Below are 16587 nucleotides of genomic sequence, written 5' to 3'. Positions count from 1 at the left end.
TTTCACTTTGTCGATACCTTTAACAAACGGATATTTTAGAAACGTCTGGATTTACTTATTTCACTGAGATTTATGCAAAAAGTCCTTTGCCTCGGGTATAGATACTGCCATGTTTTGGAAACAGTTCGGAACGAAACGAAATTGAACGAGGCAACAGGAAACGGCCAAAAAAATCCACCCACGCCCTTCTCCGCAATTTTACGGGTAGTTTTGAGGCGCTTTAAAGAAACGAAAGTGGGTCGAGACCAAGCCAAAACGCGACAAAATTAGGCGACGAACCGCCACCTCGACCTGTTTCGTTCTATTCTCCGAATAGTGTAGAGCGTGTTTAAAACTGCGTCCTCACTGAGTCGACACTGTCGATCGACCATGTCTATCGACATTGTTGATCAACAAGTCGACAAAACTGCATCCGTCCACACCAGATTGACAGAAATGTTTGTCAATCAGTCGAAATCAACATGTCTGACGAAGATGACGCCGACGATCGACGATTAATTCTGTCGATCTACACCGTCGATTGCCACGTACACACCAAGTCAACAGTGAGGACGCAGCTTAAGAAAGCGTGTTTAGATACTCACCGGCTCCAAATTTCTGGCATAATTAAGTAGATCTGACAGTCTGTCTTCAAATCCAGGTTCAAAGGCGCTGGGGTCTATAGCCATAAATGCGTGACCCAAGTTGGCCAACTTGTCCGCCTGACCCCATTTTCTAATGTGCGGACCGTAGGCCGAACCTGAAAAGTCAAATTACAGATCAGGAGTGCTTTAAAATTGCTTGAATAGAATGTATAAGTTTGATATTATTTCTAGTTTCAAGTCAAGTTTTTAGCAACATTAATGATGACTAACTCAGACCAAATTCCTTCCTAACAAATACAGGAGTTAGGCAGGGATGTGTCTTAATCCTGCTATTGAACATATTCATGGCAGCGCTCTCCATTATTGTGGACAGCAACTGCAGAAAAGAGGGTTGGGCATTAGATACAAATACGACGGTGGTCTGTTCAACATAATAGTCTAAGTGCTAGCAACGTTTTCGAGAAAGTATTTTAAGACGTCTGGTTCTTTGATATATCTTTTATTATGCTTTCTGGAACAGCGTGCAGGCCGTCTGGCTGCCGATACACGTTGCGTTCACTACTGCGCATCCAAAGAAGATTCTCTATTTTTTACTTAGCGCTTTAAATTCTAGTATTGAATAAAAGTCGAGTAAGTCTCCATTAGCTCGAACCACTGACCTTCGCTTCATAGGCGAAAGCTCTACGCGCCGAGCTAATGGAAACTTGCTCGATTTTTATTCAATACTAGAATTTAAACCGCTAAGTAAAAAATAGAGGATCTTCTTTGGATGCGCAGTAGTGAACGCAACGGGTATCGGCAGCCAGATGGGCCGCATGCTGTTCTAGAGAGCATAATAAAAGATATATCAAAGAGCCAGACGTCTTAAAATACTTGTTTTCCCGACGTTGCTAGCTCTCGTACTATAAAGACTCAGGGCAAAAACACGTACAAAATTCATCACAAAACTTCAATACACTGATGACTGCGCTCTAGTTACAAAAACGTTACAGGAGTTACAAGAAATGTTGAACACAGATACCTGGACATACGAGGTTTTGTGCCTTAAGCTGAACATCCTATCTACTCAACTAAACATGTTGTTTTGTTAATATTGACATCTATTGACAATTTTCATTCTAAATATCTTGAGATCGGTTGCTCGTAGAGATTTTTACCAAGAGACATTTTTTACGTAAAAAATCACGAAAATGTATATTTTTTCACTCAGTAGTTTTATACAGGTACGGACGAGAAGTTATTGCTCTTCAAAACAGTTAAGCCACATGTAGGTGACGCCCCCTACAAATAGAAGTCATTTGACATCAAAATCAAATTTTTCCTCAAAAAACTCCCAGACATCACAATATTGATAACTAATTTTTCATCCAAATATTGACGTTACGTTAGAAATTATTTGGAAAAAATCGAAATAAAAATGAAATGTCTACACCCTGAATCTCCGAAACTAAGCATTATAGGACATACTGCATATCACTCGTTTTGAATGGATTAAAGTAGTTACCAATACATGAATCTACCCATTATGCAGCATTCCAATGCAATTTTTCTTTTATGAACTTTATATAACTCTAAAAAATTATTATTATCAGTAGAAGTATACCTACTTGCTAAAGTAGATTACGTTGAAAATAAATGAGAACAGGTGGTTAATAACAGATGTTATAAGTAAAACAAACAGCTAGAAATGCCCTGCCATCACAAAAGTTAACACATGATTGATTATCTATTGGTAAATTAATTGATGCAAAAAAACGACATGCACCTGAAAATATATTGTGATTATTTTTAAAAGCTGCAAAACATTTGCATACACAATACACACTAGATAAAGGTTGTTTCCAAAAACAAAAAACATAATATGCCACCTCTCGTGGGGTGATTCCTCACGTTCAAATAATATTTATTTTAAAAAATATCTGTACCTATGTGGCGGATTCATCTCTCCAAAAAATCCTATAAAGGGTATTTCGCCACTGCATTTCTAATCACAGTAAAAGCGTAAAAAAAGGTGTTATAAAAAGTTTATAGGATAGGGCAAAAATAATATGTTCAGATGACATTTTACTAAACAGAGATATAAACCACATAAAAAATACATTAATAAAAAACGACTATATAACGAAATACAAACCCCAAATCATAGACACAATGATAACAATACACAATATATACAACTTACAATTCCATACATACGAGGCGTTTTCGAAAAAATAAGAAGGATAGGAAAACAATATAACATACGAACATCTTTCAAAACACAAAATACACTTAGATCTATTTTATCACATACTAAACCAATGAATACCTAAATAAAACAACAAACAAAAATGTAATATACAAAATACCATGTGAATGCGATAAATTTTGCATTGGTGAAACATTCAGACCCTTAAATGTTCGAATTAAAGAACATAAAGATTATTTAAGAAAGGAAGATTTTCACAAAAATCTTTTTTCAAACACAGAGCACAGAATAAATTTTAATAACGCCAAAATTATACTGAAAGAAGCGATAGCCTCTAAAAGAAAAATAAAAGAGTTTTTTTTAATACAATCTAATAAAAATTTATTAGATTGATAAATAAAAAATATATATAATATAATAAAAATAAAAATATATTTTTTGTATTGCTCATGCATCTGTAGATGTTAGTAATGTATGGCAATCGCTGCTTTGATTTTAAAGAAAATAAGATAAATAAACATAATATACGTAAAAATTATAAATGATCATACAGAAAGTTTGGGGCTTTTTGGTTTTACCTTATTAAGTAGTTGTTATCAGGTAATAATCGTTAATTTTGAAGTTTAACTTGATATATAATGTCATTTTAACAGAACGTCAATGGTTTTTGTAGACGTATCTGTTTTAAAAAAAATAAAGTGTTCTCGAATAATTGAATTTAAATATTTTAAATAGTTTCTTTCTTTATTCTTTGTATTTTTTTGCTTCCGACGACGGAAAGAGATAAACTTTCCGAAACGTTAAGAATTTTTTTTCGTTAGGCAAATTTGTATATCTGTAAACCTAACTTCTGACAAGTAGTTTCCGTTTGGATTAACGCAGAAGTGTTTACAATAAATAACTATTTTATTTTGTAGATTTTCTTGCAGTGGCGAAACACCCATATAGGATTTTTTGGAGAAATATTTATTTTGTATATAAACTAGGATTGCCAAATTGTTATAGCTAAATTCCAGGAGGATAAAAAAGCGAGAGCAAAAAAAACAGGATGCTCTAAAAAAATACACGAGAAAATCTCTCATTACCTCCGATCGATCTTCCATCCAAGATCCTCCACAAATAACATCCGAATACCAACCTGATAAAATGCCTGAAAATATCTCGACCAGCATGCCCAGTCCGTAGCCCTTGTAGCCCGAATTGACCTCCGTGCCTCCCAACGGCATCAGCTTGGCGCTCTTGTACGCTATGGTAGGATTGGTTTCGGGCATGCCCTGGTCGTTCAGCGCCCATCCCTCGGGAATCGGCTCCTGTTTCCTGCGGGCCAGCTCTATCTGATTAAAAAGGCGGAAAAAATAAAGGGGGCAAACGAAAATACGGGTCGGTTAGTTTGGCTATTGCACTCCGGTCGCAGCTAAAATGCGATTTTATTTCGGTGCCGGATTGAAATATCTGTCAAAGACTGGTTTCGAATAATAGAGGTAGAGTATAAAATAGCAATAGCTGAGAAACAATAGTATGTTATTTACGGAGTAGGTAAGTATTTTATTACTGTCGCGAGATTAACTAAATCTCGCTACAGTAATGAAAACTTTCTTCAGAGGTTTATACCGGGTGTTTCTCAAAAGTGGCTCACCCCTATAATTTTTTTTATTTTTTCAGATAAAAAACGAGATTAGGTATGTTACTATACAACATAAATTAGGATTGATTGACATATTCAATTGTTTTCGGTCGTTTCCTGTTTCACCGGAAATAATTACAACTTTTGATTTTTAAATGCACCCTCGATATTTTTTTACTTTATTTGATAGAAAATGGCATTGCGAATAGAATAGCATACCATATGCACATAACATCCCCCTTTAGAACATTTTCTGTAATGGCAATGACTGGAAGCACAGAATATATAGTTGCGTATATATTCTGTGCTGGAAGTAAAAGCTATACTGTGCAAAACAAACACTAGAGGCGCTACTAGCCATTAAAAAGATTATTAAAAAGTTAACAAATATTCATTTGTTTTTTAAATATGTCAACATTTTTATTTCGTTGTGTTATGTGAATATTCGCTGTGTATGTATATTTGTATGTGTGATTTTGGCAATTTCCTCATTAATTACTGGTGTATTTGTACTTATTTTTCCAAGTACATTTTATTTTAATTATATTCAAATTTAATAGCAATGGATTTTTTCGACCGAGAACACAAACCTGCGAAGAACTGCAGCGTTCCTAATTATTGCAACAACGAAAATGGCAGTTTTTTCGTTTTCCAAATCCCCGGAAAGATTCAAAATGTTTTGTACGTTTTTTTTCAGTTTATAGGTATGTAATATACATAGTTTATAGTAACATCAATAATTGTCTTATTTTTATAAATGTTCGATCGGGTATTGACATAAACATTTTTTTTATTGTTACAAAATACAAAGGTATATTAAAATTAAATTATATAATATAATATTATTTTAATTACAATTTTAATTTAATTACATTTTTTTATTGTAATTTTTAATATATAATGTAATTTTAATATACCTATTTCGTTACAATTAAAAAAAAATGTTTCTGTAATATTCAAAAAAAAATCAATTACATAAATATAGGGATCGATATTTCATGAATATAGTGCGCGAACAAACTCAAGGGGGCGCTTCTTTTACTTTCATTTCATGACATATAAATCAAAATTCTAAAGAGGGATGTTTTGTGATCGTATGTCAACTTTTGACACTTTTAATTTAAAAAATACCGTATGATCGAATAAAAACGGCGTCAGCGATGGCTATAAAATGAAGATCGCTGTCATTTTATATGTAAATTTATATGGGAAATGTCATCGATTGTCATTTCATAGCCAACGCTGACGCCGTTTTTATTCGATCATACGGTAGCATTTTAAATTTCAATTTAGAGCGACAAGACACGAAAAGCGTTAGACGATCAAATCTATTTTTCCAATGCTCCTTGATTAAAAATCAGTGTTTTTTTACACAGCCATGGCACTTTAGATTGAAGTTTAAAATACAATTTTTTAAAGCGAGAATGTCAAAAGTTAACATAATATCATAAGTCATTCTATTCAGAGTATCATTTCCTATCGAATAAAGTAAAAAAATATCAAGGGTGCCGTTCAAAAATCAAAAGTGGTAGTCAGTAAAACAGGAAGTGCCCGAAAACAATCTGTCAAAAGAATATGTCAATCAGTCTTGATTTATGTCATATACTATTATACTAACGTACCAAATCTCGTTTATTTATCTAAAAAAAATAAAAAAACTACGGTTGAGCCACTTTTCAGAAACACCCTGTATAGGTACTATTTTATTTACAGCAATACTAGAAACATTTTAAACCGAAAGTAGGTACAATATTTTATTTTAAAAAAGAAAAAATATAATAAGAATGGATAGACGTAGCTACAGTTTGGTCAGTTTGATTTAGAGTGAGTAAAGGCAAAAAATGGCAAATCAGTACCAAAATCTGTTTAACCTTATACCCAAAGCATATACCTACTACGTTACTTATACCTATTTTACTAAACAAAACAATATCTTTGTATTAAAAGTAATCTAGGAGGACTCTGGCTAAATCTTTAAAAAAATCGATTTCAAATTCATTTTTTGCTTCTTGAACCATTTTGTTTTCATCTTAATGTGATTAATAATTGTTTTTCATCTTAATGTAATACCGTATGATCGAAAAAAAAACGGCGTCCAGTTGGCTTGGAAATGACGATCGATGACATTTCCCATATAATTTTACATGTAAAATGACAGCGATCTTCATTTCATAGCCATCGCTGACGCCGTTTTTATTCGATCATACGGTGCTTTGGCTATGTTACTACGTTGAAGGTGTGATAAATGATAAAAGCAAAGGTACTAGTAAAGAACTTTTTTTGATTAATTTTTTTTTGTGGGCAATTCAAATAGGTTAGCAAATTTTTTTTGCTACCTTTTTTAGCAGAGTTTAGGTAATCAAAAGTTGCTGGCATGTAGTACTCATAAATGAGTTAATCGGTGTATAAATAGAGAAATTATCTAAATGTGTTCCAAAATGTATTGATTTTCGTTGTTGATTGTCATTTTTGATATACTATACATTGCAGAATTTAAATATAATAATTTTAAAAATTCTTTCTTGCAAACCTGGTTCACTTGAAAGATTTTCCACTGTATTCGATGAAGGCAATGAAATCTAAACATAATTTTTTCGGTGCTTAAAGAGTCAACATAAACACTTACACACAAAATACATTTTATTTCGTTGCTTTGCTAGTATATTTACTCATAGTTTTTATCACAGCTCACAGCTCCAATGGCATTACTCTATCAACGTCTACATTTCCACACTCTTTTTCTTTTAACGATCTTTTATCACTTCTATTATTTGTTTTAAACTCAGTAACAATGTGTTCTATTTCACTCAGTATTATTGTATCGATATTGATAGAAAAAGAAATTATGTTATCTTATGTAGTATTAAATGCGCCCCACCCTTGACTACGCCTGTCAGAAAGCCAAAAAATTTAGGAAGGAAAGGTCTAATGTATTTTAAACGATCTAAAATTTAATAACAAACATAAGTAAATGAAAATATTTGTTTAAAAAACTCACTGAGTGAAAAATAAACCAAAAATACATTTTCTTCTTTTAAGCTTCCTGTTTGTCAGCAGTAATGCGAAAAACAAAAATTGCAATATGAAAATTATTTTTCATGAACTGTACCTTAATTTTCAAGATATTTTTCTGTAAATATAAATATTTCAGACAACTTTTAATATTAAAAAAGATTTGAATCATTGCAAAAAATAATAATAATTCATATAATTATTAATAAATATAAATTATATATGACAAACGTTAAAAATATTAATATATAATAAAAATAAACGGCGTCAAGTTGGCTTGGAAATGACTATAGATAGCATCCCCATTTTACATTAGGTACATAAAAAAATAAAATTTGTTTTGCGAGTCAAACGTCAATGACAAGCTGTTTACCGTTTGGATTCTAGGCGATTATTTGTGTATTGTGTATTGTTGTATAATTTTATAAAGAAATACTTTATTTTTTAGATTTCCCTTTCAGTGGTGTTTTTTTTTCTTTAAGTCCATAGAGTTTTTTTGAGAAGTGCACCCTTACCATCAAAACTATACTTAAACATAAAAGTGGGTTTACATGCATCCGTCATGCGTCATCCGTCGCTGCGTCACACCAATCGTGTTGAGGTATTACTTGTCATTTATGAAATAAACCAATAAAATTGCATAAAATCAACGACGCAATGCAAATTTAAAAAATAATGCCACTTTATTAATTTGTTATTTATATAAGATATACCAAACTCACCTTTCCAACAGCGACAGCCGTTGTTGCCATGTCTAACACAAAGCTGTCACCTTTTGTTGCAGGTGCCCCAAGCGATAAAGGGTTTGTCCCTAAAGTAGCCTATAAGAAAACTAAATGTTACTCAAACATATTATATAGGAAACGTCAAATAAAATTGTACTAACGTCAATTAAGCTTTATTTGCATCTTCTATCACTTATTAAAACATCAAAATTATTTGTACAAAAATTTTTTTTTGCCTTTGGAAGAAATCTAGAAAATACAATAGTTATTTTATGTAAACACCACTGCTTTGAGTCCAAACGAAAAAACCAGCTTGTCAGTGTTCTAACTAAAGTGTTCTCTGCATATCCAATCTAGACATAAAAATGTCTAGATTGGATTGAACTATATTTTTTGGACGACACCGACGGGAGGAAATATAGAGGAAATGAGGGTAATTCGGAATACTGTTGGTAATTTGAAATGCTTACCTCTCGAAGCTACAATTCAAAAATATATGAAAAATTATTTGTAACGTGAGAAAAACTTTTTTAGTGGAAATTAAATCGGCCATTGTTCCGATTTTTTATTTAAATTAACTTTGATTGGGTCTTCAGGTAAGTATTGATTTATATTTTAATTTGTTAAATGTATTTTTTTCGATATGTTAATATATATCTATATTTTTTTACAGATTATGGCGTAGGTTTTTATGTTGCTAATTTGGAATAGTTCAAATTATATATATTATTCTATGAAATATTATTATATTATTCTATGAAAGTATGTAAATTTCTTCGGCACGCACTGTAGCTCAAATTGCTTGACAGATTTTAACATATGAGGTATCGATAGATTTGTCTTAATCTGGTCATAATTGTAGGAGTTTAGAAGTTATATCGACGATCAGGAGACTGTACCTTTGTTCGGGTTCTTGTTATTATTATTCCGATTCTGAACCGTCCTAGAACACTGCCAGCCATGCACAAATGTAATAATTGCTTCATATTTCCTTTTGCGCATGCGTATTACAGTTCTATGACGGTTCAGACGCGGTGATAAGAAAAACTCGGAGACATTATGTTTTTTTCTGCGAAAGAAAGATAGGGGAGAGAGAATAGTGAGTTCAGAGCCTCACATGCGAACCATGAGTACACTTTGATTTTTGCCGGATATGACGCTGGAACATTCTCTTTTAATAAATATACGGATACTTTCTTAACAATGTTTTATTTGCCTTTTTAACATAAATAATATATCTGCTGCTACTTTGGTGGTATTCCAAAATATTATTCCTGCATGTTACGTCAACAGATATTTTTGGCACTTTCTTTTCATGAGTGAAAAAGTCATTTAGATTACTATTTTATTTTTGATTTAAATACTTTGAAACTTTCGTATGGCATACTACAAATAAATGTAGATCTAGAGCACGCTATTTATTTTATTGAAAATAATTACCATTCGAATTTTTTGCAATTTTTTGAAATTACTATTCCAAAATACCGCCACTTCCTCTACCTCCTAAAACGATAAGCGTTTTTTGCCTGTTAAGCAAATTTACTTTACTAGTAAAAAACCACTGGCAAGCTATTTTCCGTTTGACTTAACGCAGTGGTGTTCACAAAAAATAACTTTTTTATTTGGTAGTTATCTCTTCCGTCTTCGCCTCAGATATACAAAGTCATTATTTATCAAAATTATTGTAGCAACTATATAGCACTATATCAATTTCATAAAGCAAGAAATGCAGTAATAAACTTTATAAACCATACAGAATTTTTTTTTTTTTAAAAGATGAATCCGCCACATAGGTATAGACATTTTTAATAAACTTTATGTCACACTCATAAAAGTTAATAAAGTTTTTGAATGGTTTTATTATAGAGAAAGGTAATAAATCAAATGCATATTGGTGTAGATTTAGTGGCGGTTTACGAATCTGGAAATTTAATGGCCCTTAGGGAATCGGATTAACTCCTAAACAATCGAGATCGATCCCTATTATCCAGTCCACAAACCTGTTATGCGGTTTCATCATTACTTTCAATAATTCTCCAGGGCAAAAGCAGTTTGGGCGATACAAACATTCCGCTATAATCGACACAGCAATAAATTTAGTTATATTTTTGAATTAAGATAAATTACAAACTCTTTTTTTTTAGAAAATTGCAGTTTCATTAAAATATGACTAGTATTTTCTTAGGAAAAAATAAAAAGGAAAATAGTCCACATTTTTAGTATTGTAGTTGCGAAATCTTTTGGATAAAAAGCCTAAGAAAAGAGTTTAATACAGGGAGTTTTGTAATAACTACTCATATAGTTTTGTTTGATGTTTCACATCATCATCATCATTATTTTCAGGTTATTCAACTATTTCCAATTATGGTGTAGCCTCTCTCACATATTTAGATACTTCTTTTGTAGTTCGGCCCATTGTTATCCATTGTTGGTTATGCGGGCCCAAGTTATCCCTGCTAAATTCCTAATACCATGGTTCCATCTCAGGTTTGGTCTCCTAAGTCTCTTAATTCCTTGTGGGTACTATGCTGTAATTTTTCTTGCCCATTGCCACTTGAGGGATTTAGTTCCTTCTTCACCAACCTCTTCGCATCGTTGAACTTTTTTAATAAACGTCCTATACGCGTTTCGTATTTCTTGCCACGGGATATTTTGAATCACTTGTCTAATTCTGGTTTTTAAATTATCAAGATCAGGATCCAAATGAGTTGCATACACTTTCTGGGTAAGGTAGCCCCATAAGTAAAAGTCCATTACTGTAAGATCGGGACTTCTTGGCGGCCAAGGAATTGGTCCATATCGCCCAATCCAACGCTCGGGAAATTGTCCATCCAGCCATTCCCGCACAATGACAGGAGAATGCGCAGGATGACCATCTTGTTGAAAATATGTTGTATCAGTAAGTGACATTATCTAAGTAATCAAATAAAGTTGTATTTAACATTTCAAAATAATTATGCTGATTCATATTTCCATCAAAGAAATATACGGTCCAATTATTCCGTTGTACGTAACTGCACACCAAACGTTAACTTTTTTGGAGTACTGGCTTCTGCAATGAATTCCAAAATTTGGATTTTTATTGCCCAGAAGCGTAAATTTTGAGAACTCACTACTCCATTAGTTGAGAATGTTGCTTCATCGGAAAAAAATAATATTATGGGAGAAGTTTCTATCTTGCATAAACAAAAGTTAAGCCTTTTAGCATCGTCATTCGCTTTTAGAGTATGAATGAATTTGGGTTTATATGCCCGGACCTTATTAGCCTTGAAAATTATTTGTAAATATAATTTACTAACGTTCCCAATTTGGGATGCTCGGTTTCTTAGCGATGTTTTGGGGAAACGTCGAACAGAATCCAGCGCCATAGCTGCCACAGCATTTTCTTCTTCATTGATAGGAGTTTTTTTCTTTTTATAACATTCAAAACGCTTCCTGTTGTTCTAAATTTGGAAACAACGGATTTTGCTAGCTGTTTTGTGGTCAATGGTAAGATTTGGCCATTTCTCACTAACCATTCTTGTTACGTACGAGTATAAAATATTTTCTCCTAAGCCGTAACATTGAACAATAAACACTTTTTGTTCTAACCAAAGGTTCTAACGTTAGCATTTTGACTTTTTTACTGTCATAAACTAAACAATGTGACATTGAAAAAAAAAATATTATTGTTAAAAAACTTTGGTTATATTCTTTTTAACTGACAACCTGCTTTTGTTTGCAACAATATTTTTTTTTTATTTTTCATTCGTTTTCTAAAAAAAAGTTTGGTTTGGTTTGGTTTTTTAATAATAATTAATCGTGTATAAGTTTTATTTTATAGCCTCTATTGGTTAATTTAAAAAGGCAAGTAATGAAATTGCGTAAAGGTAAACAAGGATTTAAAAGTTATTCAAAAAATTAAGTTAATTTAGAGTAAATGGTATTTTATATGGAGAGGAATCTTTTACCAATCCCTTTACATTTAGGTAGTGAGATAAAATTTGGTAACGTGGTGTAGTTTTTCAATCCCTAGAACTTTTATTAATAACTTTTCATCGTATTTTTACATATACAAGTACTTTGTTCTTAGCGTTTTCCATATTTTTTAAACTTTTTAACACTCGGTATATACATTTATAAAAATAATATGCCTGTTGGTCGTTTAAGCTCAAGCAGGAGTTTTTATGAAGAATAACTTTTTTTTCATAAACCCACGAATAAAAAAGTTTTCCCTTTTTGGGAGTCAATCCGTGGATACACTGTATAATATAGTCTTCTACTATTTCCAGTATTGTTTTATGTATTAGAATGCCTTTTCTGCCTACTGGCTTGTTGTACGTTACTTTAGTTTTTGCTAAATTCATTTTGAGAACTTTATTGCTGGCTGTATTTAGTGCGTTAATTTGTATTTGTAGTTCTTCAGGACTATTGGCAATTAGGACTATATCATCAGCGAAACTTCGATGGTTAAGATATCCCCCATCTTCTATCACTGTCAAGGATTTTGTCGTTGGACAGACTATAGCTTATAAAATAATAAACTTTTGATCTTTAACTACAATTTCTCCTGACATGATAAAATCAAAAGCCAAAATGACATTCTTCGAAAATTTTGAAGTATAATTAGTAGAAAAGTTAAAAGTTTGTTAAAGCTTCATTCAGAACGTCAAAATTAGTGGTAGGAATTTTCAATTACTAGAAAAAGTTACCAATCTTAACTTTTCCACTAATTATACTTCAAATTTTGCGAGGATTGTCATTTTGGCCTTTGATTATCATATGTATTGTTTTCCAAGCTAAATATTAGGCTTTCTCTATGGATACAACTGATTATCGCAAGCTGTTACTAGGATATTTTATTAATTTTAATTATTGTCTTTTGAATGTGATCGTAAACTAAAAAATATGAAGTGAAATTCAACCCACTAATTTATTACACTAATTGAGAGGTTCTGAATGAAGCTTAACATTTTCTGCTAAATGAAAATTATTACCACTAATTTTGGCGTTATGAATGGTTATACTGAGATTAGAGGAACAAACTTCTACACCAATTAAAGCAACTAATGTATTACGCTAATTTTGAGGTTCTGAATGAAGCTTAAGAACTAATTTAGGAAATTTCCTAAGAAGGGTTTATGTTTAACAAACAAACATTTTTATTACCGTCTTCGCTCGCGTTGGCGTCATGAAAGGTGACGTATTCGAAAAACTCATCCCTAATAAACCCTCATCGATTGCTTGCATTGCGTATTTTCCAGCTATGCCAAAATGGTTTGAACCTACAAAAAAAAAAGAAAAATATTTAACCAATTTTCAATAAATATAAAATCTATTGTTACAATACAGCAATAAACTATAATATGGAAGGTTACTAAAGAAAAGACGATAGGGGAAGTTAGGAGGTTTTGCCTTAAACATGTATTGATAATACCGGGTGTTTTTCAAAATTGGTTCATCCCACAACTCATCCTTATAACTTTTTTATTTTTTCAGATAAAAAAAACGAGATTTGGAATGTTAGTATATGACATAAATGAGAATTTATTGGCGCATTTAATTAGTTTCGTTCACTACTTGTTTCACAGAAAATGTCTACAACTTTTGATTTTTAAACGGTATTCTTTTACTATATTTGATATAAAATTACATTCTGAATTACATGACATATCATATGTCAACTTTTGAAAATTTCAATTTAAAAATGCATTTTAAATTTTAATCGAGAATACTGTGGCCTTAAATGTAACGACAATTTGACTCGAATTACCAAGTATGTGGTACCAAATTATTCGTAAAAAATGCTTTTTCCAAATATGCTAATGATTCACCCTCGTTCCATTTGAAAAAATTGAGTATTAATATAAATATGATTTGTGCCTCTTTTCACCGGTCAGGAAAACAAAACTCACTAGACGATCAAATCTATTTTTCCAAGGCTCTTTGATTAAAAATAAATGGTTTTAACACAGCTATGGCACTCTGGATTGAAATTTAAAATACTGTTTTTTTAACTAAAATGTCAAAAGTTGGCATACGATATGTCATTCTCTATTATATTCTACATTCGCTATATTCTCAGAATGTCATTTTCTGTCAAAAATAGTAAAAAATACCGGAAGTACTATTTAAAAATCAAGTAGTCCGATTTATGTCATATACTAATTTAAGTGATACTAAATTAACATTAAAGTGATACTAAATTTCATTTTTTTATCTGAAACAATCAAAAAGTTATAGGGGTGACTCACTATTGCAAAACACCCGATATAATATCAAGAGTACATCTTATAGAGTTACTACTGGTAATGTTTTATTTACCTCTAGCCACAACAAAGCCTATGCCAACCTCTTTAGCCTTTTTAATTGCTAGTGCCATACACCGTTCGCCCACTACAGCACCCAATCCATTTTTACCATCCACCAAAGCCGTAGCTGCAGTTTCCTTCAATATACAAGGCACGGCTTTAGCGTCTGAGGAATTATGTTGAATGTCCCTGATGTACATTTCTAAAAGTAATAAATTTGTCGTTAACAGAAGTATGTAAAGGGTTTTGTAATAAAGGCGGGTCGATTTTAAAACGGCGATATCTGTGATCATTAATTCTGAGCTCCTGAGTGAAATGGATCTTATGCGAGTGCAAATTATCTAAGTTTAGATGCAAAATTCGCCAAGCTGGCGTCTGCGAAAAACCAACTTGTTAATGGCGAATGGAAAATTCCGGTACCGAAAGTACCAGGAATTCCCGGTTCTTTTAGGACATCGAAAACTGCGACTCGAAATCATCCGATAATGATGCTAACATGGTTAGCGAAACGCGCGTCCAGTATAGAAGTAAAAGTGTTTTTGTGTGTTGTAGTGATTTAGTGTTTTATTTTGCTCTTTCGGGACTTTCGGTAACAATAACAAAAAAAATATTTTTTGTTACATGCGAAAAGCCATTTATACTTTCTAGCCGTCGAAATCAAACTCTTCTAAATAAGTAGCGATGCTATTATTGTTCATACTTCTGAAGTTCTTTTGGCAAAGTTCCTTTAATGTTTATTAGAATTATTCAATTATTGAAGTTTAAATATGTTATTTTATTATTTAGTATAATGTTGTTCAATGCACTAATTATATTTTATGTTATGTTTTAATAGATATTAGCATTTTTAATTTAAAAATGTAGCGTTTTATAGTAAAATTAGTCTATGTTGTTTGATGTGAATTTTAAGTTCAATTCAAAACTCAAAAAATAATAAGAAAACTCACGAAATAATTTCAGGGATACCGGTGTATATTGGTGAAATCCTCCCCCACCACCGGTGAAGACTTTTTGCCGCCAATTTCTTAATTTTACGATTTTACAACATTCTAGTAGGTCTAACTGGTCTCTAGTAAATGTATAAACTCTGCAGGGCAATAAGTTGTAACCCTATTATATACTAGTAAAAATATAGAATGCACGGAAAGAACCTGATAACCACCAGCCGTCCAGTGCTCTCCTGTAAAATTAGTAAAATGGCGCTTATCATGTTTGCTCCTAAGGAGCTTTTCCAATTATCGGTTTCTGCCGATCGGTTAGACCAGTGTTTCTTAACCGTTTTCAGTTCGCGGACACCTAAAAAAATCGAGCACAATTTCAAGGACCTCCCTAATTAAAAAAGAAAACACAGAAAATTTAGGACAAATTACTTTAGTACAAAAAAAATACCTTTTTTTAAAAACTAAAAATACTGTATGAATGTGAAGGTTAGTGCTGCTTTCTTGCAACTAAATTAGTAATATACGGGTTGATGTTTTTACTTAGTTGTAATTTGTAATCTCAAATCGGATTCCAATTGTAATCTATTTCTGTATTTGTGTTTGTGGATGAGAAAAGCAGCACATGTTTCAGTGCTTCTTCTGATATTTCTTTATAAACTTTTTTTAAATTCACCCAAAAATTTGATAAAGAGGTTTCTTTGAAATTATGCTTTAAAGCTGAATGACGTGATATTTTTATTAATCGATTTTCCTGTATCGTTGTCAAGCCGTTGATGTCTGAAACATCTGCGTTAAAAGGGTCTGCTATCCAGTTTTTATTTCTGTCGGGTTCAGAAAAATATTCCCGAAAAGATGACCTCAAACCGCGGAGATGTTTGATCATTTCGTCTCCTACTTGCATTGGCAACCTTTCCCTACCAGATGATTCCAAAGACGCTACCAGTCAGTGTAGGAAAATGAGTATAGTTTTTTTTATTATACAATTAGTTCAAAGGTCAAGTTGTGATGTAAGTGCCTCTTGAAATTGTTTTTGGACTAGAATACAATGAAGACAGTCGAGAGAATACCGGGTGCGTCTTAAAAGTGGCTCACCCCTATAACTTTTTTATTTTTTTTAGATAAAACGACGAGATTTGGTGTGTTAGAATATGACATAAATTAGGATTGATCTACATACTCAATTGTTTTCGGTTTCACCGGAAATGACTAAAACTTTTGATTTT

The 16587-nt window shown here is 32.1% G+C and overlaps 1 protein-coding gene across 3 annotated transcripts in view; it reads right to left on the bottom strand.

Moving 5' to 3' along the window:
- LOC115884080 (uncharacterized oxidoreductase YjmC) overlaps window positions 1-16587 on the bottom strand; it is a 45382-nt gene that overhangs the window by 3232 nt on the left and 25563 nt on the right. For all 3 annotated transcript variants that reach the window (XM_030902559.1, XM_030902561.1, XM_030902560.1), the window contains exons 3-7: window positions 14437-14625; window positions 13282-13397; window positions 8131-8229; window positions 3911-4106; window positions 585-739 (exon numbers count right to left, since the gene is read on the bottom strand). In XM_030902559.1, the coding sequence (XP_030758419.1) occupies window positions 585-739; window positions 3911-4106; window positions 8131-8229; window positions 13282-13397; window positions 14437-14625 (755 nt within the window). The remainder of the gene's footprint in view (window positions 1-584; window positions 740-3910; window positions 4107-8130; window positions 8230-13281; window positions 13398-14436; window positions 14626-16587) is intronic.

The sequence above is a fragment of the Sitophilus oryzae genome, unplaced genomic scaffold (assembly GCF_002938485.1).
Source record: "Sitophilus oryzae breed Bouriz unplaced genomic scaffold, Soryzae_2.0 scaffold_2014_pilon_pilon, whole genome shotgun sequence".
In the NCBI taxonomy this organism is placed as follows: Eukaryota; Metazoa; Arthropoda; class Insecta; order Coleoptera; family Curculionidae; genus Sitophilus; species Sitophilus oryzae.
Note: the sequence above shows the minus strand (reverse complement) of the source record. Positions and strands in the feature narration are given on the sequence as shown.